The following is a 17,464-nucleotide window of genomic DNA, read 5'->3' as shown; positions in this document are numbered from 1 at the left end:
AAAGGTAAGGGGAGGTAGTGCCTGGATAGTCCACTTGAAACAGCTCTAGCATGTGCAGTATAACGGCCAGCAGTATTTGAGAGTGGGATGAAGAAGGTGCCTGCTCACTAGATGGTAGAAGGGCAGTCCCCTGAAGATCCAGAGCTCCCAGGTGTGGAACACCCTCTCCAGGTCCTCCTCCTTCTCCACCTTGCGGTTGAGGCGCAGGTATGTCTTCTTCTGCACACACACCACAGGGCGCTGCTCGCAAACGCCCCAGCTGGCTCGTGCAAGCAGAACAACCTCAAGGTTAAAATTTCAAAATCCCAAGAATGAAATTTGAGAAATGGAGGCCATACTTTGCAGATAAAAAAGTGGAAGTAAATCAGTGTCACACAACAAACATAAACTCTGAGAGCTTAGATTTAAGAGATGGATGAACTAAAACCATGAACAGCACTTGCAATCTGATAGCAGATGTATTCTGTGCAGATTGGTTGCTCATGCGAATGGGTTCATTGCCGTGTGGCAAGAAGGATGGCGGGCAGAGAAGCTGAGAAAAGCTCGGAGACGGTCGACGCTTTTGCCACCGCCTCGCATCTTGTATTGCAAATGCAAACAACAAACCACGTGTTTCAGACCGAGCAGCTGGAACCACTCTCAAATCTAGGCAGACGACATGAACCAGTGCAGCTAAGTTCATCGGACTTGGACGCCAGTGTAATGAATAAAGGCAGGAGGAATTGTCCACTCGTTGGAATGATGTGATATACAGCATATCAATAAACATTAACTGTTTGCACTATTCCTAGTGAGCTACCAGAAAACGTACACCCATCTATCGTGCCTGGACCTCATCTTTCATGCTGAACCTTTTCTAGCTGAGCTGCATCCAGGTGATTCCCTCGAGGAGGTGGCTAGAAACATGCACCCGAGCGGGTACGTATACTCACGGCTAGACGCTTGGTGAGCTGCATCAGCGCATAGGCGGAGGTGTCGTGCATGAGACGTGTCTGACTCAGGTGGCGTACTATGGTGCCCCCTATCAGGGCACTGATGCACTCGTACGTCTGCAACACAGACAGGCGGGAACTCGTGAGAAATACCGTTTAGATGGCTTCGTTCTGCACTCGGTTCATTTATTCAACATTGTGACCCCTAATTAGCAGTCTTAGCAGAAGGTTCGGCAGTGAAAAGTACTTGAGCATCACTCATTTGAAGACAAAGACCCCTCAATAAATTTTAAAACACAGTCCCAAACAAAAAAAAAAAATATCTGGTTGCATCAGAAACCACTATTGTTGGTTGTCTATGAATTATTGTGATAGCCTTGATCATGTTTACCTTCTTTTGTTACGAGGCTCACTAAATTCATACTTTCCACTAAACTTAGTGGAAAACCTGAATTCGTCGTTACGTACCGTAACGTCAGGTCACGTGACATCAATTTTTCTGCCAGATTTAGCGGTGAAATTGAACTGGAGCATAGGTCACGTGACGTTCGGTTACATGACGTCAATTTTTCCGCTAAATTTAGCGGGGAAACTGAACTTGCGCATAGGTCATGACGTAAACTTTTTCCGCTAAATTTAGCAGGGAAACTGAATTGGTGCATAGGTCATGACGTCAGTTTTTTCGCTAAATTTAGCGTGGAAACTGAATTGGTAGATAGGTTTTGACATCAAATTTCCCGCTAAACTTAGCAGGGAAACTGAATTGGTGCATAGGCCATGTGATGTAAAATTTTCGCTAAACTTAGCGGGAAACATTAGAGGCCAGGTACCCAACAATTTGTGATGGGTAGCTTAATACAGTCGACTCTCACTAATTCAACCTCTCTTAATTCAAACCTGTGGATAATTCAAACTAACATGCAGATTTCATCCTATGCATCTCTATGGGATGAAACTCCTGGTAATTAAAATTTTGCTATATTCAAACAAATTTTCGGTCCCCCTCAAGTTTGAATTAACGAGATTCGACTGTAATACTGTCGCATTGAATACGGTTACGATTACTTTCAAACTTAGCATACGGTGAAAAAGTGGCAAATTCAAAGTAAGTCGCAGATCTGAGCAATGCACACACAGCGGGAGAACGGTGAATGTGAACAGCGACAAAAAATTGGAGCAGGAACATGCTTGTGTAATTTCTGTTTGGTCGCTTATGGGGCATCAGGTATGAGGTGCCAAAATAGAAATATAATGCAAAAATAGTTGCCCCGGTAAAGCTATCTTTGCCGTTTCACACAGCTGCATTGTGTCCAGTGTTCTATGGAATAACGTTCCTGCAACGCGTTCCTTTTAGGAGGAACGCCGCCGTTCCATCTTGCATCGGTGGAACCGGAGCAGGAACCCGTTACATTTTTACGAAAACAAAACAAGGAAAGGCATTCCTTTTTTTTTGTCCAGTGAGGCAATTTTTATTTTATTTCTAAGGGCGAAACTAGTATAACAACAACAACTTTACGAAGAGCAGGATCTTATTAACTTTTTTGTTACTTATTTTAGGGTTTATTTTGTGGGGTCCTCGCTTGGTAACAGTTGGGTGCAGGCGAGCTGGTGGACATTGATTTTTTAAGGCGGAAGCCTTATATGTCTTAGCGTTTAGTCGACCTTCAGAAAACACGTCGGCGACACGAAAGGTACCAATGAGACGGCACCAAAAGTGTGTCGTCAGAGAGCGCGCTGTCTTTTGAGGTTTGCTATCATGTTTATGTGACCACTCAGGTGAATTAGAGGCAATGAAATTAAGAAGGATGACAAAGCGAATTAAGAGGAATATAAGTGAATTAAGTAAATCATGTGTCTCACTTTAATGCATCGGCGTTTGGGCTTTCGCCTTCAAGTTGTCTTAGCGATAACATAAGAGACCCCGTGTTTTTTTCAGTGCCCGAGATTTCAGCACAAAAAACAAAACTTTAAGTCAAAGGAAAAGACACAAAGTGAGGAAAAACTTTCTTTGAGTTATCATACACTCAGAAATCTAAGCGCCCAACTACAGCCATCACTGAACTTCCACAAAGAGACCTACAACTACAACAAAAGCAGGCTACCACACATTGAACGCACCCATGTAGCTCGAACATTGGTCACTTAAAAGATACACAAAAGTTTACCTTTATTTCCTCTCCCATTCTTTCCCACCTTCAAACTGAACAAGGAATCCGACCTTTACAAAGAAGGACTGGTAGTTTTAAAGACTGACCTTCTAAAAGCCCTACCTTCTTCACCACAATTGCTCGTCGTGTACAGCAACATCGAGCAGCAACTGTTGCTAAGTTCAAACAATGGGACTTAGATTAAAATGTGTGAGGTTGTTGTAAAACGCTGGTGCAATGTGGGGCAACCCTTTAATTTAAAAAAGTAACAAAATTAAACCCGCTCCTTCTTCCCGGCTCACAGTACATCGGGCTCGTCTGAATCGCCCTCCACAAACATGGATATGGTAAAGCGCTGAGATTTTTAAAGGTGACTATATCAACAAATGAAACCTTGCTTCCGGTTGTTTTCTTCTTGGTGTCCCTCCATCGCAGCATTCAAATTCGTATGTTGCCATTTGATGCGATAGATAAAAAAAACTGTTTGATCCAACGAAATATGGTAATTCGCAAAATACAAATGCGACGTATAAGTATATACAATGCGTTCCATTTTTTAAACAGTAACGGGAACGAGTTCCTTTCTCTCATATGAAACTTGTAACGGGAACACATTTTAAAAATTAGAAGGAACGAGGAACAAGCTTATGTTCCTCTTTTTGAGGAACGTGTACAACACTAATGGGCCTTTTCCGGGGTTTCCACGGCGCATGCGCAGCAGTAGCAGACAGGAGTTCGCCATTTTTGGTGGCGTAGTGCGTCCGGCTGGGGACTGCTGGAGGCAGCGGTAGTCGCGCGTTTCCAAGTTCTCCGACATGCCCCAACGCTGTTTCGTTGTTGGATGCAGCAACGACAGTAAACATTGTCGCGGTTTAAGCTTCTTTGGGTTTCCTTCTACTAAAACCTGCACCCGACGAAGCGGCAGCTCTTGATTCGGGCGATCCAGCGAAACAATGCAGCCTCCAAAGCACTCCCGCGTTTGCAGTGGCCACTTCAAGGAACGTTCATGTTTTTGTTCCTTCATTTTTTATTTGTGTGTGAATACAAGTCAGCAGATTGGTTAGGTATGCTGTCGTGTCGCTTATGTGCCACGCAGAGCGAGCGTCTCGGAGTTGACGTTTCTGGGATGGTGCGTTTCACTGGCACACGTTTGTGTTTACTAATAAATTAATGTGACAGTCTCACGTTGCTACGCAAACTGCCGGTATGCATTTTTGGTTGTTGCAAACATTGGAATCGCCCACAGCTTCCAAATATTTATAAACCATTGAGGTAAAGTAGCTATGCTGCACAGTTTGTTGCTACGTGCCCACCCAGAACGTGAAATTGGAGCTGCTCTTTCACTACCACGACCACATCTGCTAGTCTTGTGCTTAAATAAGAGGAAACAATCGTCTTCATGTGTTGTCCTTAAGTATGTATCGAGTAAAAAAAAAATTTTGCAACATTCTCTACAGGCGCGAGACTAAAAAAAAAGTACAGGTGTGGCCGATTTCATGTTTCTCCAGGACCTAGTCCCACACAGCTGTAGCCTGATGTGGGGTAACATTAATGATGAGGCTCGCTCAGAATTCGGCGGCTGCACGTATACATCTTAGATATTTATTAAACATGCGCTTTAGTGGTGAATTTTACCTTGTGAAATTTCGAATTGTTGCTTCCTTACAGTAAAAAAACGAGAGACCAACCAACTCGCCAGGGGCAGCGGCGGGCACTGAACGCGTCCGCCGTTGACCCGGCCAAGTTTGTTGGTCTCCTTTTTTTATAGGAATGGAGCTACGTGTTGAAATTTCACCAATAAAGTACACCTTTGTTGGAAATTACATTTGTACGTACAGGCACGAAGTTTTTCGGATGATTTTAAAGTAAGCCTTTACAATTAGGAGAATACATCTTGTCATTTAAAAATTTCGAGCAGATTATACAAATAACTTGCAATTAAAAAAAATATTTTTCTAACTGTAACTTGGTTTCGAATATTATCTAAATTTATTGCCGGTACTGCATATAACATGAATCCTAGTTTAATGTAACCGTTTGTACTTTCTCATTGCTCGAAGAGAGCTTCAACTATGCCGTTAGTCACAACGGGCGCCACGGCGAAGTCCCCCGTCCCATTCGAATGACGGGCTTTGCCATCGTCCGAACATTTGGAAAAAATGTACAAACGGACGAAGTCATCCGTAGTTAACGCATTAATAGAAAACAAATCTGCACGTCGATCCCGTTGGATAGAGTAAAAACAAACGCTGAGCGCATTTACCGACCGCGTTCAGACAGCCAACATAGCTTGGAACGGGCACAATCGGAAGCAAGGTAGGCCATCAAAAATGTTGTTTCTCCTGCTTGCCGATAGATGGCGCCCAACATTTGCAAAAAAGGTCCATTGTGTCAAAGCTGACCTGCTCAAAACTGTGAATGCTGCCAAATGTTTCTTTTCCCACAAGGTGCCTGAACAACATAAAAATCGAACAGAGTAAAAGTCTTTGCTATGTGAGTATCACACATCACAGCTGCCATTTTAACCAATTAGCAAGAAACTTGAGAAATCTAGCTGCCTTTCATGGTGCGTTTTGAATTAAACATTTATCTTGTAATCACCATATTTATTACGATTCATTTCAATATCACACTCCACAACTGTCAGAGAAATCAGGAGTGGTTCTCCCTGAACAATAAAAAACAAAAGGCTCGAGGTACACCTAAGCACTTCTTATGAGTTATGAATGCGAAAGCACGCAAGCCGCTCTTCGCCTCCTTCTTTAATCTGCGGCGTACAACGCGCTGACCTTGGGCGTGGACACGCAGCGCCATCGAGTAAGCGATCGTTTAAACTGCCGCGTGCCTTGCGGCGCGAGGAAGGAACAGACAGCAACGTAGTTCCCAGCAGAACGAACCCTTTGGCTTATTCTGTGCGCCATACAGCCGATAAGAGGCGAGCGAATGGGGTAATTGGTGATAACACAATAGTGTGGTAACACAGTCAGGATGATAACACACAAACTGACGCGCAGCGGCCAATGGGAGCCTCGTCGACGTGTGCCAGCCAATGGGACCGAAGTGTAAAAGGTGCCGTTGGCTAGCTTTGCACATGGTTTCATTAAGGTGCCGCTTCGAATGGTTTCCAAGCTGATAATGTTGGCTCGCTCCATGAAACAAGTTAATGCTTTCGCATTAAAAAAAATTTATTAAACACACTCAGCAACAACTAAATTTCGATTCTTACTTCCCCATGCTGCACAATGTTGACAACATTTTGCCAAAATTTATCTGCCTCTAGCCAGGGGGCGCAAGCTATTGCCCAATTCAAGCAGACGCTACGAGCAACTGAAGCCAATCCAACGCCGTGCAAGCGTCACGTGACTCTACCAGAGAGGCACAGAAATGTGCTGGGTGCACAGTCACGCGACAAGCTCACGACGCCGGATTGGCTGGGGTGGCTCGTAGTGTCCGCTGCGGACCGTCGTAAGATAAGACAGGGTACGATGACCCACGCCTTGTCAACAGCGCCGGGGTAGCAGCCCACCTTTTCTTCGGAGAGGTAGTGCAGGAAGAGGGAGGCCAGGGGGTGCAGCAAGGGGCAGTAGGTGATGAAGGGGTGGCTGACCGACAGCACGTACAGCACCCGCTCCGCTTTCTTCTGGCCCTCCTCGGACAGCAGGTAGTCCTCGCAGTAGATGGGGTCCGCAAACGTCGGCAAGCTCATGGGCCACAGGCCCCCTGCACGTGGGATGCGGGTTGTGGGAAATGTCGGACGACCCCTGCATCTCTTATCGTTTCAGCTCGTGCTACGAACAAAAACAAAAAGTAAGTAAAAAATAATTAAGTCTTTTTCCAAGTATAAGCTTGAAGTTTGTGCGATTTTCTACAGAAGGCGTTGACTCTACCAGCCCCTTACACTTAGGACACAAGGTACCGAAACCATTAATCTGCACTATGCTCTTCCAGCTAGCATGTCAAGGACAGCATGTATCTGTAAATTCATAGCTATGAACTCTGAAATAAAAAAAAAAGTAAACAAGTTAGCAATAATTACAGCATCCATTGAGAGACAGTTTAATAAAATTCTTAAAATGCATTTAGAAAGCATTCTAATGTTCTCAAAAAGTCCAATGAGAGAGTCATATAAAAAGAAATTTAAGTATTGGTTGGGTGTTTGGGAGAAAAAGTTTGAGGACGCTTAAGCACTTTTTATGAGTGGTGAATGGGAAAGCATGAATGTCATTCTTCCGCTCCCTCAGTTTGTCTGTGGCATAGTGGCATGGACGGCCACGTTTCGCTGGCGGACGGAACGTGATTGATTCCTCTAATTTTCTCGTCATTTGCAGTCAGGAGAGCAAGAAGACAGAGTAGACAACAACGCCTCACCTAGAGATTCCTGCACCATGGAGTCGTAGAAGTCGTCTTCCATGGAACCCTTGGCGTGGCTCTGGCACAGCCCGAGCCACAGCTCTCCTCGGTTGGGGTGGTCCACAGGCCAGTGTTGGGCACGCACCAAGTTCTTGGCCTGCCCACACAGACAAACAGGCATCAGTGCACCCTTCGTCTGCCACCCAAAGTCCACCCATAACTGCACTCCCAAATTTCCTGTTCACCGAAGCTGAGTCGAACGGAGACGGAGGTGCGTCAAATTCCATGACCACAGCTGCATGCGGGCTGGAACGATGCTCGGCTTCGGCTAAGAGCAATTAGCGACTGTCTACGACTGTATGCATAACAATAGAGGAACTGCACTTCTGGAACATTCAAAAACAAAAGTCAAAACCCTTACAACTGCACCCCTCAAAACGTGTATACTAAGTTGTTCACCGACTTGTCCTCATGATGGTCAGGCTCACCGTCTTTGCCAGGTTCGCTAAAATTTCCTTACGGTTCAAAATCTTTTAAGGACAGGGAACAATATGATCTCTCAATAAGTGGCAGCATTAGCAATTCGGTTTCACTCTAAAAACTGCAAAACATTAATGTTGCATTCGTTATCGGGTCGCTAAGTACTATTGCACTCTACAGTCGCTAGCTCTCAATAGGTTGTTTCTGGTTCGGCAAAAGACCCTTTGCAAAAAACTTCACAAATAAACTTCTCTGCAGTTCTCTCGTGTGCTGTGGGGAAGTGATGCCGAAAAACCTTGGAAAGCACTTATCTGTTGTTTTAAAATTCTATAACATACGAAAAATACCACCTTCACCAGAAACGGGAAAAGGGCTGTCAATTCTAATAAATATGACTTCCTGCTTCCACTACCCAATGTATGGGCCTGGAAACAACTTCATAATCGCCTATATCACGAACCTCGTGAAAATGAAGGTCAATGCTGACAAAAAAAGCGAAAGAATCAAAATTTGCCTGTTTGGTCCTTGTAGCTTCCTCAATAGCAAAAGCTACATATGAGGCTGCTATCAACATGTTTTAGCCATCACTGTTGACACCAAGTTTCAGTTATCAGTTTCTAAAATGCCAATATTACAGGCATCTTTCTTTATCTATAGATGCAGTTCCAATCAGTAAAAAAAAATAATCTAGAGGTTTACCCAAAGGCACTTTAAAATGCCACTAACACAAACTTCCAGCAACAAGGCCTCATTCTTTAATTAAAATAAAAAGAAGGCTTTAATTGTTTCTAGAGAAATGCGTTCTTTTTAGAGCATCCCAAGAGTTTCATGCAACATTGCAAGCAGTACAGGCATAAGTGAGTGGCACTGGATTCCGAAGCAAAAATGCTTGTGGAAAGAAAAGCACAGAATAATGGCTCTTTCCTTGCACTTTTCTTTTGATAGTGTTGCCCACAACCACTACATAAAGACAAACTCCCAGCTCACACTAGAAGTGTGACGGGCCCATTTCAAAGGCATGGCTGAGGAACACTAGCATAAAAAAGCACTTTGCAGACATAGAAGAACAGAACTAAGGCCAGGGGTGCACGAATAGCATAGTGAGTAACTTTTGTCTTTACTTCCCTAAGTAAGCTGGTTCGTACAAAGCCCTTACAGGTAGTGCGACTTTTGATTGGGCTAGTTGGTTCATATTTGACATTAATAAAATAGCACAAACTGGACAAAAACAAAGATGCATGCATACGACAGGACTGGCACTGTCGCATGCTGGTTTTTATTGAAGGGTTCGTATAGAGACACAAGGTCAGTGACAGAAGTTGACAAGTTCCTAAAAGCCCACAAAATCAGACGCCCACTAAGATATGTAGACTGCTTTTGAAAGATTACCCGGACTTTCAAGAGTATATTTGCTTTCCCACAGATATCCTGAATGATTTGATATAGGCATACCAGAGACAATATCCTAGTGCTTATCGTAAGACTGGATAAATACTCAACATACAGTACCCTATGCAAACAGAAAATCAGATAGCTACACAGAGCACGAGTCTTCCTTCCGAAAATATGCTCTGAGACAACTTTCTATGGCATTTTAAGAGGCAAGGAGTGTGTGCGAGTGCGCTCAAGCTGAGCAAGTGCTCGTAGCTTAATTTTGACATCCCTGATGCAGAAGTTGTCCCTTGGTACGACCGGGTTATGGGAGAGCTCCACAAGGTCTATACAGGATTACCTGATTTCCGACATATATTCTGAAAAAGTTGAAGAGAAAAATTCAGGCTTTTTTTTACGCTGAAATTCAGAGAACAACTGGGTTTTCTCGTAGTCAGTTCCAAACTTCTGGAGTTTCCAATTAGATAAATGCTAACTATTTATATGCCTACTACAGAGGCAATTTACTAGAATAAAAATAGACATTTCTCACTTGAGGTGAGCAGCTGTTTTTCGTAAATGGAACAATATTGCAGCACATATTATTATCATACATCTGTATTGCAACTAGGGTTAGGCACTATCACAATACAAATGTATCGGGATAGTATCTTAGAGGTACTATCGAGTATCGGTATCTCTTTATCGAGATACATTTCAAAAATGTATTTGTACCTCAGTAGTGAAATACATTTACAATGTATCACTTGTGTCGTCATACTTTGCCAGACTTAGATATCTCATTAAGTTTGTTGCCATTGTTACGATAAATTTAAAACATAAAGACATGTGTTTGGTGCAAGTTTCTTCAGAGTTTATAGCATGAACCTGCCCTATATCATAATTTATCACAATCACCAACATATAAAAAAACGTGGTTTAAAAAAGGTTATTTGCAAAGAATAACAATCTTATTTAGCATGCATATTGTAAAGGTGTTGAGTGGAGGAAAGGTATACGGCTCTGTTGTCGAATCTCCTCACACTATGGGCGACTCAGAAGCATATATAAGACAACAATTTGAGAAATTTGAGATGCGCCCTCACGGCCAAACAGGGTTCATTTCGAGCAAACGCCTTTTCTCAAGCATGGCACACAGTCCTTACCGTTCAGCAAATATGTGGGTCACCGGGCGCGACATGTTTTTTTTTTAGCAGCATTAGTTCGAGGTAAGGGGCCGGAAGTGCATAAAATGACACAAAAAGAGGAGCACAAGCATAAATTGCCATCTGCATTCACCACGAACTACGCCCTCCCCGCACAGCACTGTCTGGGAACAAATGCATTTCTATAAGTATCTGTATCTGTACTCCGGAATACTTTTTGGATGTTGTTTTAAAAGTATCTCAGGGATATCCCATTGCATAAAATATAAATGTATCTTAGTATCTGCATTTTGGGCCATAAAATATATGTATCTCAGTATTTGTATTCCCGAATACTTGATGGAGTATCTGTGCCCAGCCCTGATTGCAACCTGTCGTTTTATACCTCAAGCAGCTTTAAAAAGAAGCCCAGATTTTAATCGAACGACAATGAGATGCAAGTATATGCCATATATGCTTAAATGAGGTATTCATATTTCCTCCATGTATAACACTCCCTGGTCAGTTTCTTTTGCAGCAGAGCTAATGTTGCAAAAAATTAATGTGATTGAGTACTACCCAAAAAGTGATCTGCTTTAGTCAAATAATTGCTTTCAATATAAACAAACATGGAATAAAGGGTATTATTTTTTTTAAGCTTTACATATTTGTTTTAAAAATGCCGTGAAAACTACACATATGCGGTTTGTGCAGCTGAGTTATATGTCCCGGGGGACATACTATAGGAGGCTAATCGTAACGATCAGTCGGATAATTAAGTAAAGTTTGTTCATTAATTTTTTAATTAGTGAAACTTGACATATGGTTCCAATTAGAAACTTGCTCAGCGTCGTCCAAAACAACTAAACCAGTTATTTTTAGAAAGACTGAATGCGTGAGAAGCGTAATAGTGTGCTAGAGTTACCACTGGTACAGCAGGTACAAGGCTGGGGCTACGATAAGAGACGGAAAAATCGCATGGGCTCTTTGTCGCACCGCTAGCCTTGCCGCTGCTGCACGATTGATAACTTTAGCGCTCTACTGCGCCTCTCATGCAATCAGTTTTTTTTAAAATTACTAATTTAGTGGTTTTTGATGACGGTCAGCAAGTTTCTATTTGAAACCATATGTCTATTTTCATTAGTTAGTTAATTAACACATTTTACTTAATTAGCCAAATCAGCTCGAGCATGTACGTCGAAGGTCCGCAGTTCAAAAAGCTACACCAACTGGCAACAGGGGCCAAAGGGCAGATTCAGACATCCTAGATCCTAGCTGAGATTGCTTTGTATGTCATCCCATATGATGAAGCTAGGACAAACTGTTAAGCAAATGAGAAAGAAAAAAAAAAAGACTCTCACGTCCTTCATCTTGTCCTGCTTGAGGTATTGGATAACGTCGCCATAGGCCTTGGTGATGGCAGTGGGTGCTGTAGGGATGGGCCTGGGGATCTTGGAGGCATCCACGTGGCTGGCTTGGAAGCAGGCAGGCATCGACATAGCCCCTGCACCAGGACAACACTCCTATGTAAGACTTGACACAGTGTGAGAAGCATTTCTCAATAGACCCTTTTCAAAATTCAGTGCGGCAACTTTGATCACTATCATCATCTCAAGAAAAATCAAGGCATAAGAAAGGAAAAGGTGTTCGGTAATTCACCTGGAAGTTCTTTGCTGTTCGAGGCGAGAATGGGAGTGTTAAGAACAAAGATGTATAGGGCTGAACTTCAAAAGATAGACACAATATGTGCCATGTGCCATAGTGAGAATGAAAAACTAATAATTTGGTTATGAAGTGCACAGGGCTTTGCCTTTGCCCTCCCTGAAGGGGTAACGGATATGGCGAAGTGCCAGGTTTTGGAGGCAGAACATAGAAGAATGGAGGAGAAAATATGTACAGTCACAAAGAGAAGGTTAGAAAATTGGTAGAAATTATCCATAAAAAATTGAATTAAGTAAACTAACTAGCATAGCTGGGGACAGGCGGGCCAGAGAAAAATTGGGACTCCCTCCCGCGTGGCTCTGCCCAAAGTCTCAACCCTGTTTCCCAATGGGCCTGGTGTTGAGGTAGCGATCGATGACTAGGTTTTACCAAAGAAAAATTGGCGACTCCCTCGCCGAAAAGAGAAGGCAGAGAGTAATGTTTCTAGTTTCTTTGTCCAATCCTCGAAAGGTCATCCTGGCGATATCCCACACTGCCTGGAGTCGGATACTGACTTTTATGAAGGGTACAGTCATTTGCATCCATTTATCCATCCATCTCGGTGTCTGGCATTTGTGCCAATTCTTAACGGCGGCCTTCTTTGAGGCTGATGAAGGAAGAAGATACATACTACCAAACAAAGGAGATATATGAAGCCTGTACGTTACAGACGTAATAATTAGATACAACAGCCGCGTAAGCGCTTATTTTGGTATGACCCAATCAATCTCTTGGAATAAGCTTGGCTTTAGTCTTTTCGAAAGCGGAAATTTAAGCAAGGGTCGCCGCTTTGTACTGGTCAATTCTAATGTTCCACCATCGAAAGTGAAATAAATCAAGAAATAATTATGAGGTGATCAAGGAACCAATTCTCATCTGCTGATGTCCCATGTCCTGTCAATGTCGTTTGGATACCCGTGGAATTGTGGCGGGCGTGTCTTCTGGATTAGGTGTTCAGTTGGGGTTATGTTGTCTGATCTTTCTACTCTCTTCCGTCAAACAGCTAGCTCACGTATTAGCTTGCATTTCATCATGGGTCGAGGTTTTTTCAGTTCTCTTAAACTTTCTCGTCTCTTCGTTCATCACTTTGGAGCATGATGCTATCGCAAATGTGGAATGCATACAAATTTTATTACATTTTACAAGAGCACATCTCCTTGTTTGCACAAGCAAAGAAAACATTTATCATTTACACAAATTACCAAAATAAGGCCAAGCTATTAAGTAGAAACACAAACCTCCATTAAAAAAAAATTGTGAAAAACGAAACAATGTCACCAGCATAACCTTCAATTTTATTCAGGGATATTAATTGTTCTACGTTCGTATCTTAACTGAGGGTTTGGTTCGTCACAATTTTTTAGCCCTACATAATGAAAATTGTCACTTTAAGGTATGGAATGCAGCATTAATTCCAATTGAGAACCATTCCACATGAAAATAAGCTAGCTGCACTTCCAGCTGGAAATGAAGATGTCACATTTTTGGCTAAATTATACAGCAGCAGCTGAAAATCCTGTTTCCAGCTGGAAATAAATGCTGCTCATGCTGGAAATCAGAAATTGCAGCTTGGAAGTACATGATCCACCTGGAAGTTTCCCAGCTAGATGAGGAAAAATCTAATTTCCAGCAAGAAATTTGTTCATTTCTGGGTAGAAACAGCCTGGAATTCGGCTGGTAAAATAGATTTCCAGCTCCAGCCGTAGTCCATATCCGGTTTCATAACACAGCCTGGACTGGAAGCACTTCTACGTGGGATATATATATATATGGTGGACATTAGCTTTACCTGTGATTTTAAGTCCATGCTAACTTTAACTGTAATGTAGAACCTCATTCGACACAAATTACCATGACCATAAAAGTCAGACCATATATGTGGCGGTAATTATTCTTACATCGACTTAAATTTCTGCATCTGTTCAGATTAAAGGTAGGAGGTATATGTTCAACTAAACTTCAATTACAGTGACAAGCAAAGAGTCATACATTTTATTTAGAGTTGTGGGAATATCATTTTAATTGAGAATTACCATATATGCGGCTTCAGATGTGTGAAACAGGAGCCACTATTGAGATGGCACTTTGCTCAAGTTACTTCGGAAATTATTCTATATCTGCTGCATTCACTCGACTCTCACTTGGCTTTGTAGGAGGAAACTATTCTAATTAAAGCAAATCCAATACAAGCGTATTTCTTAAATTTTTGGAAGAGATATTCAATGCTTGCTCTTTTCAAATGAACAACATGGGTTCTTTTGCAATAAAGTATATCCAGGTTTTGATTTGGGGGTGTACCATCTACAAAGCTTTGTAAATTGTACTGAAGGAGTCGTATATTCTGTCCCACTCTCATGTGGTAAAGAGTATATAGGGTGTACCATCATGTTTTTATTATCTTCGCTCATTAGAACTGAGGTGTATATATACCTTTCTACGTATCCCTGGGTTTAAGGCGGAGTCACCGTGGGGCAGGTGCAGTGCTGCAAGCTTGGCACTGTGGCTTCAGCGTCTGTAGGGGTGGAGAGACCCAAAATATCACAAACACACATGCAGAGCTGTCCAGTTGCAAAGTTGCTGAAACTTACATTAGTTACAGAAAGCCGAAAAAGTATGCAGGATAACAGAACAAGATGACTTAAGCATTGAAGTTTCTCATATTTATCTGCATTAAAGGTCTTAAATCGTAAAAATGGAGACACACCCGCTGAGGTAGCGAGCTGGGATAGATGTAAATGCTAATCTGCATCTAACGTACTGTACACAAAATACGTCTAATCAATTTCCTACGCGGTTCAGCGGAATCTGATCAGTCGAAGGAATAGAGCAAAGAAACATCAAAAGACGGTGGAAAAGACGAAAGTCTAGATCGCATCATGCACATGACCTGCAGGAGCTGGCGATAAGATTAAAACATAGCGCATAAAACTCGAACGACGGTCCAGCACCGTACACAGAAGGCCTGCCCACCGGGGGAAACAAAACGACGAAGTAAATGAAGAGACGGTAATGGCATGCGCTACCATAATTCCAGAGGCGTTACGATCGTGAAGTGTATTACGTGACTTCCTCGATCGCTCTTCCTTTGGTCTATTTTTTTTCTTTCAGGCATGGGACGGCGATGAGCCGACGTGCGAGTACGGATCGAGCTGTTTCGGTTTCGAAGGAAGGGCGGTTCGATGTTGGACTGCGTACCGGGGAGGCGATGAAGCGTCGGCCGCATTTTTTCTCATGTCCAGCGAGATGCTTGGCCGCTCGATCAGCGAGTAGATCACAAGCGACGGTTCGGCGACACTGTGGTGGTTCTAGAATACGGTGGAAGAACGAGCAAGGAGCGCAAGGCGCAAGATCCAAGGCAAGATCAGCGACCAAACGACCAAACCGACCAAACACCCAAACGTACCCAAGCGCCCGAACAGCAGCGCACGGCACGAGCGGCGGCGGCAGCGGCGGCACGGGCGCCGGATGCCACACCATGGCCCAAGGAGGTTGTCATGGCAACACCGGATGCTTTGATTGATCAAGCAGAAAAAGAATCGTAGCCATCGTAGCTTCGGTGGATGAAAGATGTCGCTCATCATTAGCACCGCCATCTGTATACTACATCCCATAACAGCACGTCATTCGCTTTTATGTGAAAAGACGGTGAGAGTGCAGGCGAGCTGGTGGTAGCTAATCATGCGGTGGAAGAAATCGGAAGAACTTTCAGTAGAAGGAACAGACACAAATACGTCTCAAACTCAGCTAACTGGTTTATTTCTCAAACAGCCTTTAACTACTCACGGAACTTTTTCCCAACCACACTCTACAGATAAACTCCTTTGTAGCACACATTTCGAACCGGATGGAACACGCGCAAAAGATACACTACCGGTGTCGAAGGAGCTATGCTGGCTATGCCCAGACAGGGCAAGCTACTTTGACACCGGAAATGACGTTTTACTACTTCCGGTGTCGAAGGAGCCGTCTCCGTGTGGACATGGCTCGAGCGACGGCCGTCGGAGCAGACACTCCCAAGATACAAAACAACCCACACATGTGTCATGTGTCACATATGTGTCACGTGACCATAAAACTGTTGAGTTTGCTAATGGCAGCCTTCATCCTCCTTCATCGTCACGAGCGTCGCGAACCTCTCTATGCGAAGTGCTACACAAAAAAGTGGGCGAGACAAATAGTTACTTAAAATAAACCAAAACTACGCGATTAGTTTCCTTTTTTTTTACAATTTATCTAAATACGCTATGGCTCATTTTGACTAATTTTGCTCATTCATTTACAAGTTTGGTGTTTGGTTTTCTTCGGCACGAATCGCCTCTTCGGTTCAGCCGTGCGAGACACCGACCCGAGGAGAAGAGTACGCGGTGGAATGAAAGGCGCGCTTCTGTTTGTGTGTGTTCTTAGCGAGCGTTGTAGCCGTATTTTCCCCGGCGTCGCGGTGATTTCCCACGACAACTGATCTGATGCGGGATCCGGGAGCAGCGAGCCGTCATCTAGGTAGCCTCTTTTAATGGTAAGTGAGCCGACTGCGGCCGGCAGGGCAGCGGTTGACGCTTTTGGTAGGCCTAGGTGCGAGAACGCTATTATTCCCCTGGCCGGCGCGACCGAGAGCACCCGCCCGCCCGCCCGGCGGCCCCCCTACCGCCAGTTCATTGCACCGGTGCGGTTCCGCCGTCGTGTTGCTTGTCAGAGAACACAATGTAAATACAGGGCGCCGAATCGCTACGTTGTCGCTGCTGAGTTTGGCTAGCTCGAACGTCGACGTTCGAAAAACACTGGGGTCTGTCGTTTTCCGCGTGCGAAGTCTCTGGTGGAAGCCAAGGCACTCGCGGCTGGCGTTGTTGGCCTTCGAACGTCGTGGTTTCTAGGTGCGTCTTCCTTACGTCTTTGTTTTCCTGTTTCCAACCTTGTAAATCTTGCCTCATTTCTCGTTTTTTTCTTAACGGCCGTGCGGTTTCGAGGGCGCGAGTCGTCAGCTGTGGACTGCGTTTCGGATACCGCACGCTTTGGCCGAGAACGCAGTTAGTTCGCTGACACAATGTATACCTGAACTGGATTACACGCGTGGTTTTCAATTAGGTTCTTTTTTTTTTTTTTTTGCGTGTGTGTGTTGTGCCGTTCGTCTGGGAATGACGCTGCTCAACGCGTCATAGTTTTTCTTGTCGCGTGAGGGTTGGAGCTGTGAAAGCTTGCGGTTATGAAAGCTATCGACCGTCCAAGTTGTGTCCTCCCTTTTCAACGTCCCTTATGAAAGAGCGTTTTACGTAAGAAAATGGAAGGGCTTGTCGTTAGGCAAAAACCAGAGAGATGGTTTTGTTGGAGAGGCCGCCAAAAGAAG

At 43.7% G+C, this 17,464-nt stretch overlaps 2 protein-coding genes across 6 annotated transcripts in view; one reads left to right on the top strand and one right to left on the bottom strand.

The window, feature by feature from the left end:
* The window catches only part of LOC8050916 (GTPase-activating protein skywalker), a 31,782-nt gene extending 16,193 nt beyond the window's left edge, over positions 1 to 15,589 (bottom strand). Inside the window, exons 1-7 of one of the 3 annotated variants that reach the window (XM_042294094.1) lie at positions 15,322 to 15,589; positions 14,557 to 14,638; positions 11,787 to 11,929; positions 7,448 to 7,586; positions 6,606 to 6,799; positions 933 to 1,049; positions 109 to 219 (exon numbers count right to left, since the gene is read on the bottom strand). In XM_042294094.1, coding sequence (XP_042150028.1) covers positions 109 to 219; positions 933 to 1,049; positions 6,606 to 6,799; positions 7,448 to 7,586; positions 11,787 to 11,924 — 699 coding nt within the window. In that variant the 5' untranslated portion in view covers positions 11,925 to 11,929; positions 14,557 to 14,638; positions 15,322 to 15,589. The remainder of the gene's footprint in view (positions 1 to 108; positions 220 to 932; positions 1,050 to 6,605; positions 6,800 to 7,447; positions 7,587 to 11,786; positions 11,930 to 14,556; positions 14,639 to 15,321) is intronic. The other 2 variants (XM_042294092.1, XM_042294093.1) reach the window with 2 other exon arrangements.
* Positions 15,590 to 16,462: 873 nt separating this feature from the next.
* LOC8036272 overlaps positions 16,463 to 17,464 on the top strand; it is a 29,695-nt gene continuing 28,693 nt past the window's right edge. For 2 of the 3 annotated variants that reach the window (XM_042294091.1, XM_029976088.3), the window contains exon 1: positions 16,463 to 16,639. The gene's annotated coding sequence lies outside the window, so the exon portion shown is untranslated. Of the gene's footprint in view, positions 16,640 to 16,899; positions 16,995 to 17,464 lie in introns of those variants that run through there. The other variant, XM_042294090.1, reaches the window with a different exon arrangement.

This window comes from Ixodes scapularis, unplaced genomic scaffold, assembly GCF_016920785.2.
Source record: "Ixodes scapularis isolate PalLabHiFi unplaced genomic scaffold, ASM1692078v2 PGA_scaffold5__190_contigs__length_132052651, whole genome shotgun sequence".
NCBI lineage: Eukaryota > Metazoa > Arthropoda > Arachnida > Ixodida > Ixodidae > Ixodes > Ixodes scapularis.
The sequence above is the reverse complement of the archived record's forward strand: the minus strand, read 5'-3'. Positions and strand labels throughout refer to the sequence as shown.